The sequence below is a fragment of the Megascapheus bottae genome, chromosome 11, assembly GCF_031878675.1.
Source record: "Megascapheus bottae isolate mThoBot1 chromosome 11, mThoBot2.hap1, whole genome shotgun sequence".
Taxonomy (NCBI): Eukaryota; Metazoa; Chordata; class Mammalia; order Rodentia; family Geomyidae; genus Megascapheus; species Megascapheus bottae.
Genome location: NC_143519.1, coordinates 58,742,489 through 58,761,477, shown reverse-complemented (window position 1 = coordinate 58,761,477; position 18,989 = coordinate 58,742,489). Strand labels below are relative to the sequence as shown.

Here is an 18,989-nt window from a genome sequence, read left to right as displayed (position 1 = left end):
GGTACTGAGTTAGTGAGACTCTTATCTCCAAGAAACAACCAAAAATCTACAAGTGGATTTGTGGCTCTAGGCACAAAGAACAAAACTTGAACCAAAAAAAGTATAAGTTTAATGCCCGCGCCCTGAGTTCAAGTCCCAGGACAGTCTCACCGGCAAATACAAACACACACACACACACCCACCCACACACACACACACACACACCAAAACATAACAAAAATTAAATAAAGCACAACACTCCCCACTGCTATAATTGCCTACCACTAGTCCTCCTGCTATCCAGCTCCTCTGACTTTGGCCTCTCTCCAACCCCAATACCTGTGACAGGAGCTCCCATTCCAACTGCCAACTTTGGCTCTTTGCAGCTGGCCAGACAGGCAAGACCATGGGAGACGAGTAACATAAGAAGATTGTGTTAACAGCACAGTAATCAAAGTATGTCTAGTTCTTGGAATTAGCACATGAATCAAATCTTATTCTATCAATTGCATGCATTCTATGCAATTTTGTGTGAATAAACTGGTGGTTTGTGGTGCCTGTGTGCGAGAGTGCGTGTGTGTGTGTGTGTGTGTGTGTGTGTGTGATGGTACTGGGTTTGAACTCACGGATTGCGTGCTGTTGCTTAGCTATTTTGTGCAAGGCTGATGCTCTAGCACTTAAGCACAGGTCTACTTTTGATTTTTTTTTTATGTGGTTTACTGCAGAAAAAAGTTTGATGGATTTCCCTACCTTGATTGGCTTTGAACCTTGATCCTCTCAGCTCCACATACTAAGTAGCCAGGATTATAGGTGTCAGGTACTGGGGTTCAGATTTGGTCAGATGTTAGTAAATGCCAATCATGACTTTACCAAAGGCCAGTAGGAGTCTAAACGTGATACTTATGGGAAGGTTGTCTGAAAAGGACATTTCCAAGAAGTATTTGTGTGTGTATGTGTGCCTGGTGATGGGGATCAAACCTAAGACCCAGCACTTGCTAAGCAGAGGCTGTGTCAGTGTACCACTGGGAAGCCTAAGTGAATATTGAAGTTGTATGAACTTCAGCAAAAAGGTATTTTTTAACAGGCCCCACCAGAAGGTCACTCTGAACTAACTCTAAACCAGCAGAGATAGCAGTTTCAAAGAAAGTAATAAATTACAGCCTACTCCCAGTGATTTGAGGCCCCAGGGTAAAATAACCATCGAAACATCCTGTGATAACCATTGAGATACCCTGGCCAGCTGCCCTTCAGCTGCCCTGCAGCTCGGCACATATCCCCTAGCACTAGCCAATCAATTAATAATACATCAACCCTGTGAGCTAACCCTATAGAAACCGTGTACAACAGGAAGTCAGGACTCTCAATTCAGACCTGCTGTGTCAGTGTCGGTCTTGAGTCCAGGCTCGAGCTTGCAATAAGGACTCTTGTGCTCTTACATTGGATTCAGCTCCTTGGAGGAGACCCTGAAATCTGGACCGTGTCTTCAGAATGAACAATTCAATTTTCAACAGAATTAACTTAGGTTTGGTCTATAGTCTAGACAGTAGCCATAAACCTAGAGTATCTTGCTATCTAATAGCTTCACTTGTGTCTAAGTATACTGTGCAAATAGGAACAGCAGCTAACATAACGAGCACCTGCTCGAGCCAACAGTTTCAAGTGCCTTGCAAATGGAATAGGATCTGTTACTGTCAACTGTTTATAGGAGAATTAGGGGCCCAGTGAATTTGACTGAGAGAGGCCAGCAGGGAAGACTGAGATCAAACATGGCAGTCTAGTTCCAGATCACAGGCTATTAACCACCACCCTGGTTTACTTCTAGGTATATTTTAAATTTTAAGTTTTTGTGTGTGTTTGTGCTGGTACTGGATGAATGTATTTTCCTTTAGCTGTTTTTGCTCAATGCTGGTGCTGTACGACGTGAGTCACAGCTTTCCTATCGCCCTTTCATGGTTTATTGGCAGTCAGGCTGTCAGGGCCGTCTCTCCGGGCTGGCTATCCACTGTGGTCTTCATAGCTGAGCCCGCTGAGCAGCTGCCAGGAATCATGATATATTCTCGTGTCCCTCAGCTCAGTTCTTTGGGCTGCTGTATAAATTACTATTGTTGTCTTTTCACCTAACGAGAAACTTGTACAAAATTTAATTTTAAACAACAAATTTTCCCTCCTGAGTCCAGGTGCATCAGCTCCGGCGGGTTAGCATTTCAGATAGACATGGCCACGTCCAAGAACCACACTGCACACAACAGTCCAGGAAATGGCACAGAAATGGCGTCAGGACACCCAGATCACAAAGATACGCATCTCTGAAGGGGAGGACCCCAAGTTCCTGAGGAACATGCGTGTTGCTAAGAAGCACAACAAGAAGGGCTTTAAGAAGATGAAGGCCAACGATGCAAGGCCATGAGAACGTGGCCCAAGACCATCAGACCCTGGAGAAGCCCAAAGCAACAAACACAAGTTCCACAGCAGGCTACCAACAAGCTCCAGCAACTTGCCTACATCGCCCACCCCAAGCTTGGGAATCACATCCATTCCTACATTTCCAAAGGTCTTAGGCTCACCTGGCCCAAGGCCAGGGCCCAGGCCTTGGCTAGGGCACAATCCAAGGCCCAGACTCCAGCTGCAATGCCAGCTAAGGCCCAGGCCCCAGCTCCTAAGGGTGCTCAGGCCACAGCCTCCTAAGGGTGCACTGACTCCAGCCTCTAAGCTGGAGGGCTCTGTGAAGGCCCCACAGAGAAGACCTTTGTCTGCCAGTGTGATGACAGGTGAACTGCTGTGGCTCCCTGGCTGCCATCTAGAGGGTGGGGTGTGGCCTGTGTCAATTCTACCAATAAACCTGAGGCAGGAAGACAAAAGTAAATCAATGAATAAATAAATAAATAATGTTTTTTTGCCAGTCCTGGGGCTTGAACTTAGTGCCTGAGCACTGTCTCTGAGCTTCTTTTTACTCAAGGTTAGCTCTCTGCAACTTCCCAGCTTTTTGCATGTATGTGTGACACTGGGAATTCCAACCCAGGGCTTTACATGCTAGGCAAGCAATCTACAACTAAGCCACCTTCCCAGCCCACAATTTTAATTTCATACTGTAGTCCATGGCAACAATTTAGAAATAAAAGTATGTTTTTTATTTATGTCATTTAAGTTCCTTTCTGCAGTTAGCAACAGAAGACAAATTTAAACACACACACACACACACACACACACACACACACACACACACACACACAATTTCTTAAGATACTTAGCAGAAATGGAGGAAGACATTTCTAGTGGAAATTTATGTGAAAAATTCAATAATATCATTTCTGATTTGCCTGTTTGATTCTCTTGGTTTTTGCTCCACAGCTGTCCATCATTATGATACCAAGTGAATAAGAAAAAATAGAGAAAGCTATTCCATTACTGGCGTGCTATCCAAGGTATTAGATTACTATGTTGGGTGTAAATCCTGAATTTGCTACTTTACTAATGGTTTGATATATCTAATTGTCCAAACTTCTAATTTCCCAGGAAAATAGAAGTAATGATAGCACTTGAATTATGAGGACTAAATGAATTTACTATTGAAGAGCTTCTAGGCAGTGCGATTTATTATGATTGGGCTCTATAAATGTTACTATTTTTAGAATTATCATGAATAACTCTCTAAAGTAGCTACCGAAGTATACTAATAACTTTGCTCTTCTATGATATTAAAAAGTCTATTTTCCTTTTTAAAATTTGTGTGTGCACGCGTGCATATGTATGTATGTGTGTGTGTGTGAGAGAGAGAGAGCAAAAAGAGAGAGAGAGAGGGAGAGAGAGAGAGAGAGAGGGAGGGAGAGAGAGGGGGAGAGCCCATACATGCGGGAATGTACCTGGGTATCTGTGCCCATTATGTGTTTGAACTCAGGGCCGGGGCACTGTCATGAGCTTTTTGGCTCTAGCGTAGTGTTCTACCAATTAATCCACTTCTTACCTTTTTGGGGACGTGACTAACTGGACATCTGAATCACATACATTCCTGACCAGGCAGTCTTTGAACTGTGATCCTCAAATCTTAGCCTTCTGAGTAGCTAGGATTACAGGCATGAGGCAATATCTCCCAGTTGAAACATCTTTGGAAAATCTTTTTTGCATTACATTTAATTAGTACATTATATTTAATTAGTGGTTTCAATTGAACATGTCACTTTCTGAGTGCAATGCATGTTGATCCATGCCACGCCTTCAATCATTTTTCCCAGTTTCTCCCAATCTTTTCCATTTCTCAACTTACCTAGGTCCGTTTTGATATAAAATTCCTCACCCTTCCTCTCTCTCTGGATCAATCTGATGTAGGGCACTGAGCTGTTTCCTTAACATGGTTGTATAGTAATGAGTGCATCAATGAACATGGAGGTATATATATATATATATATATATATATATATATATATATATATATATATCTTTATTGTATACTGACTTTCAGTCTTTTGGATAAATTCCCAAGAGGGTTACTGCTGGAACATAAGTAGTTCTAAATACCTATCTTACCTGAAAACTCTTTTTAAAATTTAAAGAGCTTGTAACATAGTGTATTGGAAATAAATTATTTTCACTATAGATAGACTATTAGAGGGAGAATGATGTAAATTATATGCATATTTTTCTAGCAGTACTTTTTTTTTTTTCTCCTGGTCATGGGGTTTGAACTCTGGGCCTGGGCACTATCCCTTTGCTCTTCAGCTCAAGGCTATTGCCCTGGCCCTTGAGCCAGGGGCCACTTCCGGTTTTCCTAGTGGTTAAATTGGAGATAAGAGTCTCATGGTCTTTAGTACCCTGGCTGGCTTTGAACCCAGATCCTCAGATCTCATCCTCTTGTGTAGCTAGGATTACAGGAGTGAGCCACCACTCCTGGCTTTTTTGTAGCAATTCTGAAAAATGGATACACAGGGAAGAAAGAAAATGAGTTGAGAGAAGAAGGCCAGTAGTTGTGGAGACATACAATTGGTAAATTCATAAACTAGCCAATTCAAGATTATGATGTATGTACATATGTATACATGCATTGATGAGTTCATAGAAACATACACACTCTGAAGAGAGGTTACTATTACCAATATATAATTTATTTAATAAACATACAGAAAAGTTAAACTATGATGGGTATAAATATAGTGTGTTTCTCACTGAAAGACTTCTTCAAAGAATATATCTACAGCAAAGTCTGGACGATATATGTTCCATGTCTTTTCTTTATGTGGATTGTCCAGGTCAGCTCGTGTTAAATAAAGTCTAAGGACAGGAAGAAAAGTCATTACATTTTCTTTTAGGGCTTACAGTATGTGATTGTAGTTCTTAATGTACTATGTTATTTCTCTTCTTGTTTTTTTGCCCTTATGGTTTTTCTCATGTTGTTACTGTGTGTGACTTGTTACCTGGTATATTGTATACACATTTATTTGTTTATTTGAAACAGGGAAGGGAAGGGGGGAAAAGAGAGGACTGGGAGGTAGAGGAGGGGACAGAAGCATGAGAAGGGGTACAATTATATGAGAAGTAATGCACCTACTACCTGACGAATATAACTGTAATCCATCTTTACATTCTCCCGACATTAAAAAAAGAACAATAAAACCAAAACTGAAGAGTCATCCAATAGCACACCCTTGTTTACAAAGAGACTTGCTGGCTGCAACCAGGATTTAAGTCCTACTTGTCTTCACTACTTAGCCCATTCTGCCTCCTTGGAATGACATAAAAGACCTTAATCTTCAGAAACAAATTGATCAGTCACAACGTGCCTGTTAGAGAATTACTGACACCCACTTTGAGCATATTATCTAAGTGTTTTGTAAAACTTTTTAAATTTCATTTGTCAGGTAGTAGGAGGTGCAGGTCTTCTCACACATTAATACACCTTCTCATATGTTTCTCCCTGTTTCCCTCCACCCACCCCCTTCCAATCATGTTGTTTCCCCCCTTTCCCTACTTCAAATAAACAAACAAACATATATTCTAAGTGTTTCTAATTGACAAAAGTTACCAAGGGGCTGGGAGTTTGGCCTAGTGTAAGAGTGCTTGCCTAGCGTGCATGAAGACCCAGGTTCAATGACTCAGTACCACATACATAGGAAAAGCTGACAGTGGTGCTGTGGATCAAGTGGTAGGACTCTAGCCTTGAGAAGGCCAAAGAACAGTGCAGAAGCCATGAGTTCAAGCCCCAGGACTGTCACAATAATTACCAAGACATAATTGGGTGTATAATGAAACCTAGTAGTTAAATAGTGTTCTGGGTTTTTTTTTTGTATTTATCTTTGTTTTTGTTAATGTCAGTAGTGGGGTTTCTACTCACGACCTTGAGTTCTCAATAAACTTTCTCTGCTCAAGCTGACCCTCTCTTACTTGAGCTCCAGTTGCATTTCTGATTTTTCAAGGACTCATTGGAGATAAGTGTGACATAGACATGCCTGCCCAGGCTAGCTTCAAACTGTGTTCCTCAGATCTCAGCCTCCTGTATAGCTAGAATGACAGGTCACTGAGCCACCAGTGCCCAGCTATATTGCCCTGAATCGGTGAAATGATGTTTTTGTCTAAGCCACAATCTCATCAGTGTAAAAAAGATTTATCAAGCAAGGAAAAAATGATACCAATTTTCCAGAAATGACTACAAAAAGGAGGATCCAATGTTCTTATAATCTCCAATGAGGAGATGGTGGTGGAAAGGACAAAGCTATCCTTTAGCAAGAACCAGTTTGACAAGAAGCAACAAGTAAACACCCTGCCTCTGTCGAGGACTTTGCTCAAGAGACAGCTGGACACGTAGGAAAATTGATAGAATTTTTCCTTTAAATGCAGAGTTTACTCTTTCCAAAATCAAATTGTATGTGAGTTACAAATCTGTAGAAATGAGGCTTCCTTGCTGCTGTCTTAATAGATTTGGGGTATTATCAGGCCCAGTTCAGATTTCAAGAGAAGTCTGGCACTGGATGTAACCAATACTATCCAGCACCACTTCTGGCTTTTTCTATGTATGTGGTACCAAGGAATCAAACCTGGGTCTTTGTGCATGTTAGACAAGCACTCTACCACTAGGACAAACTCATGGCCCAAGGTCTTCATTCTCCTCTCTCTCCTCTCTCCCTCCCTCCCTCCCTCCCTCTCTCTCCCTCTCTCTCTCTCTCTCTCTCTCTCTCTCTCTCTCTCTCTCTCTCTCTCTCTCTCTCTCTCCCTTTTGGTGGGTCATGGGGCCTGAGTGTTGTCCCTGAGCTCTACAACCCAAGAATAACACCCTACCCTTAACCCAACCCCTATTTCCCTTTTCTAGAGGTTAATTGGAGATAAGAGTCTCAGGTCCTTTAGTGCCCAGGGTGGCTTTGAGCCTTCATCTTCAGATCAGGCTCTTGAGTAGCTAGGATAATAGGCCTGAGCCACCTCCCCCAGCTCCAAGGTCTTCATATCAATCCTCACACTTTTATGATGACATGGCAACAGTCATTTCTGCCTTGATGTGAATGATCTAGAAAGTGTTTTTCTTTTTACCACCACAGGTCAATACTCCTGAAAACTGAGTCTTTGTAGGTTCAGGAATGAGTTTCTAGATAAAGTAGTAGGTTCTTAGCAATAATACATCATTCAGTCATGAGGAAACCTTTTCAAAGGGGAGGTTAACCAAACAATGCTTTTGAAATTGTTAATACTTCTCAGGCCTTAAAACTTCTGTCCTACATGGAAATGTGCCTACAGCAGAAGAAAGCCAGCTAAAGCCTCCCTAGACTAATCCCACCAATCATGACCCAATAAAGTGACATCCACCTAGACCTTTCTATATTCCAGGAACCGGGTAGATGTACACTTCGTGAAAGAACTTGATCATTACTATGATCTGGGTAATTGCCTCTTCACTGACACATTGCCTTATGGTAGGGGATAGGAAATGTTTGCTTAGGCAATTCTTTATTTTTGTAGAAAATGAGCTTAGTATAGTAGGCAAAGGAATTGCCAATCTGTCTTACAATCTGTCCTTACCTGTTTTTCTCTATGAAAGATGTATGGAACCACATGAAGAATGCACAGTCATCATAATAGTTAGGAAGCTTCTAAAAACACATGATTAAAGAAAGAGGTGATTTGCATAATAAAATGGATACCAAAAACTAATAATTGCATTGGGGTTGACGTTCCTTCCTTCTGCCTTTTTGTGTACATCAATTGCAACATCCTATCTATTACAATGTACTCAGAGGCTTGAAGAGAATACTTTTTCATTAAAAATATAAAGGATCAAAATTACTACAATGAAATAGAAAACAAGTGTTCAGTTGGATTTCATTAAAAGACATAATCAGGGTGAAAAAATGTAGCACCAAAATAGAGGGAAACATAGGCATATTTTGTATCTGGATGGGATCTTGTATTCACAATATTTTTAATTCAAAAACTAATGTCTGAAAAACAAAAGCAGATGCAACAAACACCAAGGGTTTGAGCATATACTTCAGTTAGTCAGAGAGTATACCCCAAAGGTGGCAAACACATGCAGAGCAGAACTGGACTTCTACTCTCACCCACTAGGATCACCAACAAAATTCAGCAAAACCACAGACCACTGGAGTCCTCAGACCTTGCTGACACAAATGCCAAATGGGAAAGCAATGGTAGAAAAGGGTCTGTGGGTTTCTCAATAAGTTAAACATAGAATGACCATTTAGCACCAATTCAACTTCAGGGATGTTTTTATATGATAAATATAGACAATGATCTCTCAATCTGATTAGAACACCACTAAAGAATCAACTAAAGACCTATGTTTACACACACACACACACACACACACACACACACACACACACCAAACATACTGTGGTGAATTCTTCATCCTTTCTGTTTGTTCTGCTTTCATTTTGACTATGTTAGGCTGGAATACCAGAATCAGGGCACAGCCACCCCCAACAGTTTCCAGTCTCTGCTACCTCTCAGTTCCTCAGTGGGAATGAGCTAGACAGCTGTCTTATGCACCCATTTTCTAGTGATACAATGCACTTGACCTAGTGACTCCATACTACCAGGGACCTCTGAAGATATGTCATAGTGACTACTTGTGCTACAGCACCTTGGACCACAATGAAACCTCCCATGGAAAACCTGCTAAGGTCACACCTGGCCCCCAAGAGAATGTTATTTGCTTCTAAGGTTGCCTTGTGTCCCTCCACTGGTCAGGTATCAGTTTCCCCTGGATGGCTCCCCTCCATCCACTGGCCCTGCAAGATGTGCTGCCTTTCCCTTCTCTGTCATAAACTGCTTCTCTTATTCACTGTGTTGTGTTTTCATGCTTTGTTGGTGACTTATGTAATAAGCATATACAACCTGTTCTATTCAGGGTTTTCCTAGAGTGATTAATTTGGTAGAAAGTCAAAACACAACAAGTCAGACAGCAGCTATAGGTCATCTGTCAGTACAAACAAGTTTCCTGTGAGGAGGATCCATGGTCACCAGTGGGACAATTAGACATGAAGCTACTCCCCACCAGGGTAAACAATCATCCTGTGAAAGACACACTGTACAGCATCCACAGCCATTTCACCTGGAGCTCCATCACAGCAAAGCTGGAATGTATGGTCCTTTCCAGAGACAGAGTCCTTGAGAGTCAGCCCAAAGACATAGAACTCACATCTCTTTCCATAACTGACAGCTAGTTTGAATAATTAGGCATCAATATTGGTGATGGCTAGCTACACAAGAAGCTGAGATCTGGAGGATCAAAGTCAGCCATGGCAAAAAGTAAAATATTGTTTCCACGTTAACCAGCAAACAAACAGGGCTGGAGGCATGACTCGAGTGATAGATGTTTAGCCAAGCAAGTAAACCAAGCAAAAATCCAAACCAAAGTATGGCCAAAAACAAAACAAACCAGTAATCAATAATTTCCTCCTTTTTCACAAGCATGCCATCCCATCTTAACCCTTAATAATCACAAAACTAGCTCTCATCAAGACCCCCTGCACCAGGGAGAAAAACCACAGTGTTTGTTTAGAGACACTAGCTAAGCAAGAATTCACAGTGGTTCTGTTATCCAAGGGGAAACATTGAAATGGAGAGACTTCCCAGGTGATCACTTGCTTCAGCATTCACATTCACATCTCAGTACCTAAGACTGCTCAGCAGTGAGCAAGCAGGTAATGAAGGAGGGCATACAGAACACATGGAAGTTCTTACTCAGAGTAGGAATAGATGATTTCATAGACAATCACTATAGTCATATATGACACTCAGACATGACATGTACGGCTGATCCATTAAAATTACACAGTCATACTAATGATAGCAAGTCAATAGATAATTATGGACAGGAAAGTAAAATCTCCCTCACATTTGGTAAACACACTGATCATGGTGTGTTTAAAAGATAGACAACATAACTATAATTACCCTTATGGAAAGTCAACAATGTCGGTTTCTTTTTAGCATCTTTGCTTTCATACATTTCTCATTTGATAAGTAACAGATATCAATTGCTTACAATTCAGAAGAAAGTGATCAGAAATATTTTAAATATATACAAGAAATCCTGATGACTTTGTTTTGTGTTTTCCTCCCCTTCCCGAGACATGCATTTTTATCTGTCCTTTATATTGTAGGGAACTGCAGCAAAGGAATCGCAAACCCAGACCAAACAAAAGAGCATCCAATCATGCAGGATACTTGAGGACTCACCGAAGAAGAAAATTTTACTTTTACATCATCACATAAGTCCGGACAGTTGGGCACCAAAAAGATTGCTCTATTTGTATCAATATCATGGACAACCTGTTAATGAACACATGGAATTAGGAACTCAAAGTGTTGCCAGCGATTAGTATTCTTTTTCACTCATGAAATCATCCTTAATTCATTATATACTCATAATTTCATAGCTTGGTAATTTCATATAGAAAATAGCAGTAATTTTTTTCTGAAGTGGTAAAGGTACTGGGCTCCAAATGTTTGATAGCTATCTTAAGACTACACTTGAGAAGCAAAGTATTCATTTTTGACAAGTGTCTTTTTGTTTATTGTAATGTATAGAGGGATTACAGTTATATTCACCAGATAGTAGGTGTCTTACTTCTCACACATTGATACCACCTCTCATGGTTTTGTCCCCATTTTCCTCCCCCAACACCTCTCCCAATCATATTGTTTCCCCACTTCTCTTTCCTATTTTAAATAATCAAATAAACATACATACAATATACCAGGTCACAAAGTCAGATACAGTAACAGTATGAGATTAACCAGAAGGAAACTAAACAGAAGAGGAATAAAGGAGTGCATTAAGAGCCACAATCACACAAGATAAAGCTCTTGTTTCAATATCCTAGAGATCCTTTCATTTAGTCTCATCCTATATGACCAGGAGTTTCTAATGTAATACACATTACTGTTCTATGTGAATCATCCGATTTTTATATTCTTTTAAGGATGCGCTTTTAACTTCAGTCTGAAACAGTATATTGATGTTCAAGAAGCAATGAATAATTGACCCCACTTTCATGACAAATATTATGTTGCTGATGAGGTCAATGAGCCATTCCAGTGAATGGAATGACCACAAACAGGTCAAGGTTGGGGATTAACAACTATGATATCATCCCATGTATTACTCTGATATTCATATACCATCATAGAATAAGAAGAAAGCTATGCTAGGCTTCAAGAAACATACCACAGAAGACTCTCACATTATTTTCAAGTTTTCAGGAAGTTTTCTACATACAGAACAATATGAAAATAATATATTGTTTTTAAGCTTTATAAGGAAGTGTGCAAGTGTGTCCTATGGGAGGGCAGTATACAGCAGAAAGTTTGAATAACAAAGCATATTCTAGAAAGTAGAATTTCAGTTGGTCATTGGAGGATTTTAATAAAGGAGGAATAATATAGGCCTGAGAAGAGAAACCAGCAAAAATATCAATGAAACTGAGAATTTTATTCCATGTGCCAAACAGATGAGTCAGTCTTCTCTAATGGGAATTTGTAGGTCCAGATATTGATGGAAATAGCTTGGCTACACTAGGGTTGTTATGTATTCAGAGCTTAAAATCCAGGAAAATAAGAATAAATATGGGCTAAGAATTGATGGGATCAGTGTCCTATGTGACAAAGTGGTTTGAAAATGGTCACTTTTTACACTGATTTGATAACTCATAGATTAGAGATTAAATTCAAATATATTACCTAAACCTCACCACACACTACACTTGTGTGCATGTACAGAAGTTACAACAGGAACATGGGAATCATTCTGAAAGCTTCCTTTGGGATTAAAAAGGAAATTTGCCAATTTCTCCTAGAAAAGGTACACAGTCTTGAGAATTTCTTGAACATTTCAGAAATGGCTGTGGGTAAAGAGGCATCTCCTCAGTCCATATGCTGTCTCTACTGATCTCAAGGTGACAGCCAACAAAACATCTCAATTACAGTCACTGAGCCCATTGCTGAGTGGACAGATTCTGCATCACTCTTTGAACCTATGACTTTCCACTTCCACAAGTGCCAAGGTGACTTTCAAGAACACTGCATTTGAGAATCAGAGCTTTGTAACAAATGATCAAAATGATCAAAAGGAAGATCATATGGCAAATACTGACATGATGTATGCATTTAAAGCCTCGAGTAATTCCTGGGGACATTCTTAGCATTTGTGGGCACAAGTGAATTCGAAGCAGCACTAAACTGAAGCACAGTTTGACAATATCTTTCAGAAAGGGTTTGGAACAAGGCTCTGCTTTGCATCTGAACTAAGCAATGCCAACTGGAATGGTGACAGAGGGCAAGAGCTGTCTCTTTTTGGTGAGTGTTACTTTGGGGAAGACCATCATGCCACTTGACTGGGAGCTTTGAAACAAACATGAGAATTCTCATTTATGAGCTTTGGCTCACCGTGCAGGTTTGGCGAGTACAAGTAAATACAGTCTTGTGCTGCATTATTATTTCAATTTTCAGGTCTGCTCCATTACCTTCTCCTACTCCTGCATAAAAGTGAAAAAGAAAACGTATATGTTTGTTAGAGTACAGAGCAAAATGTCTTGCCAGTTAACTCAATGGAGAATAAAGAGAGAAAATATTGGCCAGCTAAGGTTGTGGGTTTAGTTAATCATTTGATCTTGCATAGAATTTGTCCTTTACAAATGGTTTCTGCCTCTTAAAGCAGTTCACAATATTGCAAAGAAAGAGAAAAATCATTATATCTTAATCTTCTACAAGATAAATTCTTACTACATCACCATTCTAGGAAAAAAAAAACATTGGGAGCTTCCAGAATTTCTTGCTTATGAAATGCTACCTTTAGAGTTCTATAATAATAATCTAAATTTAATTTTCTCTAAGTCAAATTTATAAATCAATATCAAGGATAATATTGGTCAGGTATACCCAAACAATCCTGTTTGTGTACATTAGAGACAAATAGTTCTATGCCATTTTAGCTTATACTTTTAGTATCTTAGGTGGTTACGCAAATGGGTTTACATTAACCAATCAGTTTATAAGTACAATATATCTTGATGGATATATCAACCCCTATCCTATCTTCTCCATTTCCCTAGGCTCATAGGATATATGTTGTTAAATATTATGGCTGCATTCCCCTATTCTCTCCACATTAATCTAAATTCCTCCTCTATATAGACATAAAAACCTATGACTCTATAGACATAATGTTTTATTTCATAAATTAATGTGTTTCTATGACGTACAAACCTTAGCTTCATTGTGATTACGTTCTAAATACTAAGTCCCAGTGATTGTAAATAGAGATTGCCTCCTTGAACACTTGTATGTTGAACTTGTCATTTAAAATATGATGTAAAAATCAACGTTAATAAATTCTTTTTTTAAAAAAAGAAAAGGTTAAAAAAAAACTAATGGGTTGTCAGCCTGACAAAATGAGTGTGCTCAGGAAAAGCAACCAGGGAATCATTGGGAAAATTCACCGAAGTCAGGCCTTAGGTTTAGCTTCTTTAACCAGTTTGTGCAGAAATTTGCAGGCAACCCAGCAGGAGGTGTGACATTCCATTGGAGTTACTGAGAGATGAAACTGCTGCCACATATTCTGTTCTGCCTGATTCTACCACCACCCCACAGCCGTTTCCTGAGAGGACTGGAACCAAAAACTCTTGGTGATGGGACATTCTGTGCTAAACTCAAAGTCCCCTAGTTGGTTCCAGCCATTATGGTGACTCTGGATGGGTGAATTTTCCATCCAGTGCTGAACAGCCTAGATGAGGGAGATGCTAAATGGGTATGAGGACTATGGGGCCCCCAGAGGAACCGTAATCCCCACCCGAAGGATATGCATCTACCGTTGACAGGTGTAAGCATTTGCATGAGGTGCAGCTAAGACTGCGAGGAGACAGCCTAAACAGCCATCAGTCTCGGGGTCTCCTGAGGGACACCCCCAATAGCATGGAGGTTGGCATCTATGAAAACCATTCCCCCGCAAAAAGATGCTTGGCCTCAGCAGATAGACAGATACATGAGCCAGTGGGTCTTGCTTCTTCCTCAACATGGCCTCCATTCTAGGAATCAGGGCCTCTGTCCCCCCTCTCAGGTTAATGCCTACCATAATTCAGATATTGCCTAAATCCTTGCCCCTCACTTATTTCAAGATGACGGGAGGAGATCGGGGACATTCTCCCCCTCCCTGAATTCTTACTGTAAGAATGTGCTTGCATCTTGTAAGTAGGTCACTAAGCAACACATGCCTGCTTGTGTTGATATGCAAACATCCTACTACCTGGCCTCTACCCCAAGCAAACATCCTACTACCGGACCCCCTCCCCCGAGCAGTTCCTATACCCCAATCCCTCTCCTGAAGAGGCATATAAACCCTTGTGTGAAAAATAAAATTGGCAGCTTGATCAGGATGCTTGTCTTGCTGCCTTCTTCATGTCTCCTGTCCCTTTCATTCCTCCCTCTAGGTTCTTGGCCCTAGTTGATGTCCCGCTGGATGGGACACTCTTTCACTTTGGAATATTTATAATTAATTGGGGATAAGTGTTTTCTATCTGGGTTGGCTTCAAACCACAATCCTCAGTTCTCAGCCTCCTAAGTAGCTAGGATAACCAACGTGAACCCAGGGTGTGTGACCTTTTCCTCAGTTCAAATGGCCCCTCTTCCTTTAGCCTTTCCTCCAAGATCTGGTTTCAGAGTCCACAATGAAGTTTTTCCTTTCAACCTTGCCTATTTCACATTAACATGAAGCATGTCTGATTGGGTTTTCATCTTGCCTTGTTTTGGTGTCTCTTAATTTCATGGATCAAACACTATCATCAGAAAGATTTCTGATGGAAACATGGCTTTTGCTGCACTCTCCTCTCCCTTGTTCCAGTTGTCCAACTGCTTTCTACTGATATCCTCTAGCAATAAGCCACTGAAATGCACAAGTACAATGTGCTAAGCCTTTATTTTCCTCACATTTAAACAATTTACATCACACAAAGGAATTTCATCCTTGAAAAATACAGGCAAAGCTGGGCTCAGTGGCTTCCATAGTAACCATAGCTCCTTAGTGTCTGAGATCTGAGGATCAAGGTTCAAAGCCAGCCTGGGCACAAAAGGACCCGAGACTCTTATCTCCATCTAACCTCCAGAAAACAGGAAGTGGGGCTTGGCTCAAGGGTACTGCAGAGCTTAGGGACAACACCCAGGAACAGGGGTACGGTCGTAGCCTTGAGCTGAAGAGTTCAGGTACAACTCACAGGTTGGGCTGGAATCCCATGATCCCCCCATGCACCCACCAACAAAATACAGACAAAATGAAGTGAAAATTCTCTGTCTCACCTTCTTCTACATATTTAGGTTTCTAGCTCTAAATAAATAACCTCTTTTACTATTTTTCTAGTCCAGCCTGGGTAAAGAGAGACTTCATCTAGGAAAAGAGTAGAGCGGCCCAAGCCTGTAGTCCCAGTTGTGGGAAGACTGAGATGGAGAACCCAGGGGAAAACTTTGGAGAACTGGGTGGTCTGTGCCAGTCTTTCCAGCAATATTGGGAAGTCTAAACTAGACAGTCTGATATCTTGGAAACAGCACCAACTTGGCAGTTGCTAGAGGAGTCTAGTAGAAGAACAAGTTCTCCAAACCTGTTCTATGTCCATGGAGATTCAGGTGTGAGTGTCAAACAAGGGCAATCAGGGGAATCCAAGTGCTGCCCTCTAGGAACCTTGTCTGTATTACCTAAACCTGGCCTGCAACAGAGTCTAACTTTTGTATTTGCAAGTAGCAGAGTTTGAAGTCTGGGTCTTGAACCTGCTCAGCTTGTCTAGCTGACACTCTATCACTTGAGGCATGCCCCCATTTTGCTTTTTTTGGTTGCAATTGGAGACTCAGAGTGGCTTGGGATGGCTTCAAACTGTGGTCCTCCACATGTCAGCCTTCTCAGTAAGGAGGCTTTTAGGTAAAGAGCCTTGAGAACCCCTGCATTGTAGTTGGTTTTTTAAAATCTAAGCACTTATTTGTCTTTTCTGCTCACAACCCCAGCTGAATGCTAGCATATGACCTGGCCAAAGGTGGTAACAAATAAAATAAGGCATCCTGATGGAGAAGATAGTGAGGAGATGCTTAGAGGAGGAGGAAAGAGAGAAAAGACTATAGTTCTGAGAAGAAAGGGCCGCTGGAAGGACTGGCCAAGAAAATGAGGCAGGGCCAGCAATGCTGAGATGAACCATGAGGGAGAAATGAGTCTGAGAAAGAAGGACTCTACTGGGTTCTTTAATCTTCTCTTCTCCTATGAAAAAAAATCTATCCTAGGTTGAGACAAGAACATCGAGAACAGAACGCAAGGGGTAGAACCTCCCCTCAAGTGGAAATGGGTAAGGGATAAGAGAGGCATCTAAGGAGAGCTGACATGGCAGCTCAAGAGGGAGAAGGTCACATGCATTGACACTTAGCTGTGATGTAGGATCATTTGCATAACATAAGCAAAACCCTCCCAAATAGTGGATCGCATATCCTCTTGTCTTCTCCTTCCTTTCTAAAGCACTTACCTTGGATGGAGTAAATCACAAACTTCACAATTTTAAGAGGTTTTTTCACTGGCATTTCCAAGTTCAACACATTCTTCAAGATGTCAAAGTAGCGGACATAGCGACTCTGTAAAGCAACAAAAGCCTCCACTTTAGTGGGAATGCCAGATGTAAAGTCAGTATCCTAATCTCCTTCTCTTTTTCAGCTTGTGAACAGCAGTAAGAAAGGAAGACAACATTTAGAATGAGCCCTTACATTATCAACATTCTTAGGTATTTTCCTCATTGTGGAAAAAGAGCCCAGCTGAGACTTGCAGACAGTAACATGGAAAGAACAAGCCCTTGCTTCTAGGCTTGCTTATGATCATGAGAACAGTGAAGGTGCTGAAACAGCGATGACACAATCTGTTGTCATGCACTAGAGAAAGGACTATGGTTTGGGAGATAGTTCCTCATCAGGAGGAATGACATCTCCACATAGCTGCACTAGATGATTCTGTACCATTAGTGAGGGGTCCTCTACAGAGAAGAGATTCTTTATCTGCCTTTTTCTCCAATATGTTTTTTGGTTTTTTTTTTTTGGTAAGGGAACCTTTCAATACTGTTTGGCTCCTAGCAAGTTGCTCAAACAGGATTTCTTAGAAGTCTCTTTGAGAAACTCCAGATGTCTGATGATGAACCAACTGAGAAGAGTTCAGAAAGTGAACTGCCACATTTCCAATTAGCAAAAGCACTTGTACTGCATGCGAGTGGCTGATGTCTGTAATCCAAGCTACTCTGGAGGCAGAAGCTGAGAGGACTGAAGAATAATGCCAGCCAGGGCTGAAAACTTTGAGATAATCCATCTCTATATACTTAGCCAGAAGTTGAGCTAGAGATCTAGCTCCCCTGATAAAGTGCCACTTGTGAAGAGTTCAAGCCTACTGAGCAGCAGGCCACTGAGTTTAAGCCCCAGGATGGGCAAACAATGAAAGGGCAATAGTGAGAAAGATGCCTGAAAATGCAATAGGGCAATGCAAGATGCAATAGGGCAGTGCTATACCACTTCTCATCTCCAACTCAGGCTGTTTTGGTTCTTCATCAGAACTAAGAATGAAAGGATTTCCTGCCAGGGCTGGCTTTGAAACACCATTCTCAAATCTCAGCCTGTATCTAGAAATACAGACAGGTGCCAGTCATCAGTGTCGGGTAGATGCTTTGCAGTTGTTGGATTTTTTTTTGTGTGCATATGTTGGGTGTCATGCCAAACTTCTTGTGAGGTAAAAGGACCTGATGAATAGAATTTCCTTCAAAGTAATCCTGGTTGAGGAAAGAAGAGTAGGAAGGGTGACCCAGGGTTTGAGAAGAGTGGGGAAGTAATAAACAAAGCATGACTCTAGGTTGGGATGATGATTGCAGAATACACTGTATGGTTCCATCTTTGTGTGTTAGAATTTGGATATGAAATGTGCACTTAAAAGGCTCATAGGTGGAAGGCTTGATCCCCAGTATACCAGCAGCGTTCAGAGGTGGGTATGGGGAAGTAATTATATTATGAGGCTTTTGACTTTATCCACAGATTCATTCGTTGAGGGCTTCCTAAATTTAAAGCATTAGTAGGAGGTGGGGAAAATGTTAGGAGTTGGGGCCTCATGAAACCAAAGAAGTCACTGGAAGGATGGATCATGTCGCAAACCCTTCCTTCTCCTCAGCTTCCTGGGAACCTTGAGGTGAGCAATCCTTCTCCACAATACCCGCCTCCTTGACATGATTGTTCAGTGTCAGTGTAGGCCCAAAGCAATGGGATCAAGTGGCCTTAAAGTAAATCCTGAAACTGTGAGCCCAAATGAATCTTTCCCCACTTTAAGTTCTTTGGTCAGTTATTTTTTTTATAGTGACCAATACTCCAATCCAATATAATTGGGATTTTTCATATTTTCATAATAAAGTATTATCAGAGGAAAATAGGACAACAGTGGATAGTTTAAACAATGTTAAGAATATGGAATGAAAGTATATGATAATGTCTGCTGGAACAAGACTTGTAAAATACTTATTTTC

The 18,989-nt window shown here is 40.9% G+C and overlaps 1 protein-coding gene and 1 long non-coding RNA gene across 2 annotated transcripts in view; both read right to left on the bottom strand.

The window, feature by feature from the left end:
- Positions 1-18,989, bottom strand: part of LOC150057167 (uncharacterized) — a 99,132-nt gene that overhangs the window by 57,971 nt on the left and 22,172 nt on the right. The window lies entirely within an intron of this gene.
- On the bottom strand, positions 248-18,697 carry LOC150057170 (phosphatidylinositol 3,4,5-trisphosphate 3-phosphatase TPTE2-like). Its single transcript, XM_090342445.1, has 6 exons — positions 18,683-18,697; positions 16,971-17,076; positions 12,868-12,956; positions 10,660-10,752; positions 7,975-8,045; positions 248-365 (listed from the first exon to the last, which is right to left on the bottom strand). The coding sequence occupies exons 1-6, from the start codon at positions 18,695-18,697 to the stop codon at positions 248-250; spliced, it is 492 nt and encodes a 163-aa protein (XP_090198571.1).

What these genes read in the sequence shown, in the direction of transcription:
- LOC150057170 (XM_090342445.1), bottom strand. An exon ending in TGTGATTTACTCCATCCAAG is followed by an intron (nt 12,957 to 16,970) that starts GTAAGTGCTTTA and finishes ACTTTTATGCAG; the next exon opens with GAGTAGGAGAAGGTAATGGA. An exon ending in GTACTCGCCAAACCTGCACG is followed by an intron (nt 10,753 to 12,867) that starts GTGAGCCAAAGC and finishes GTTCATTAACAG; the next exon opens with GTTGTCCATGATATTGATAC.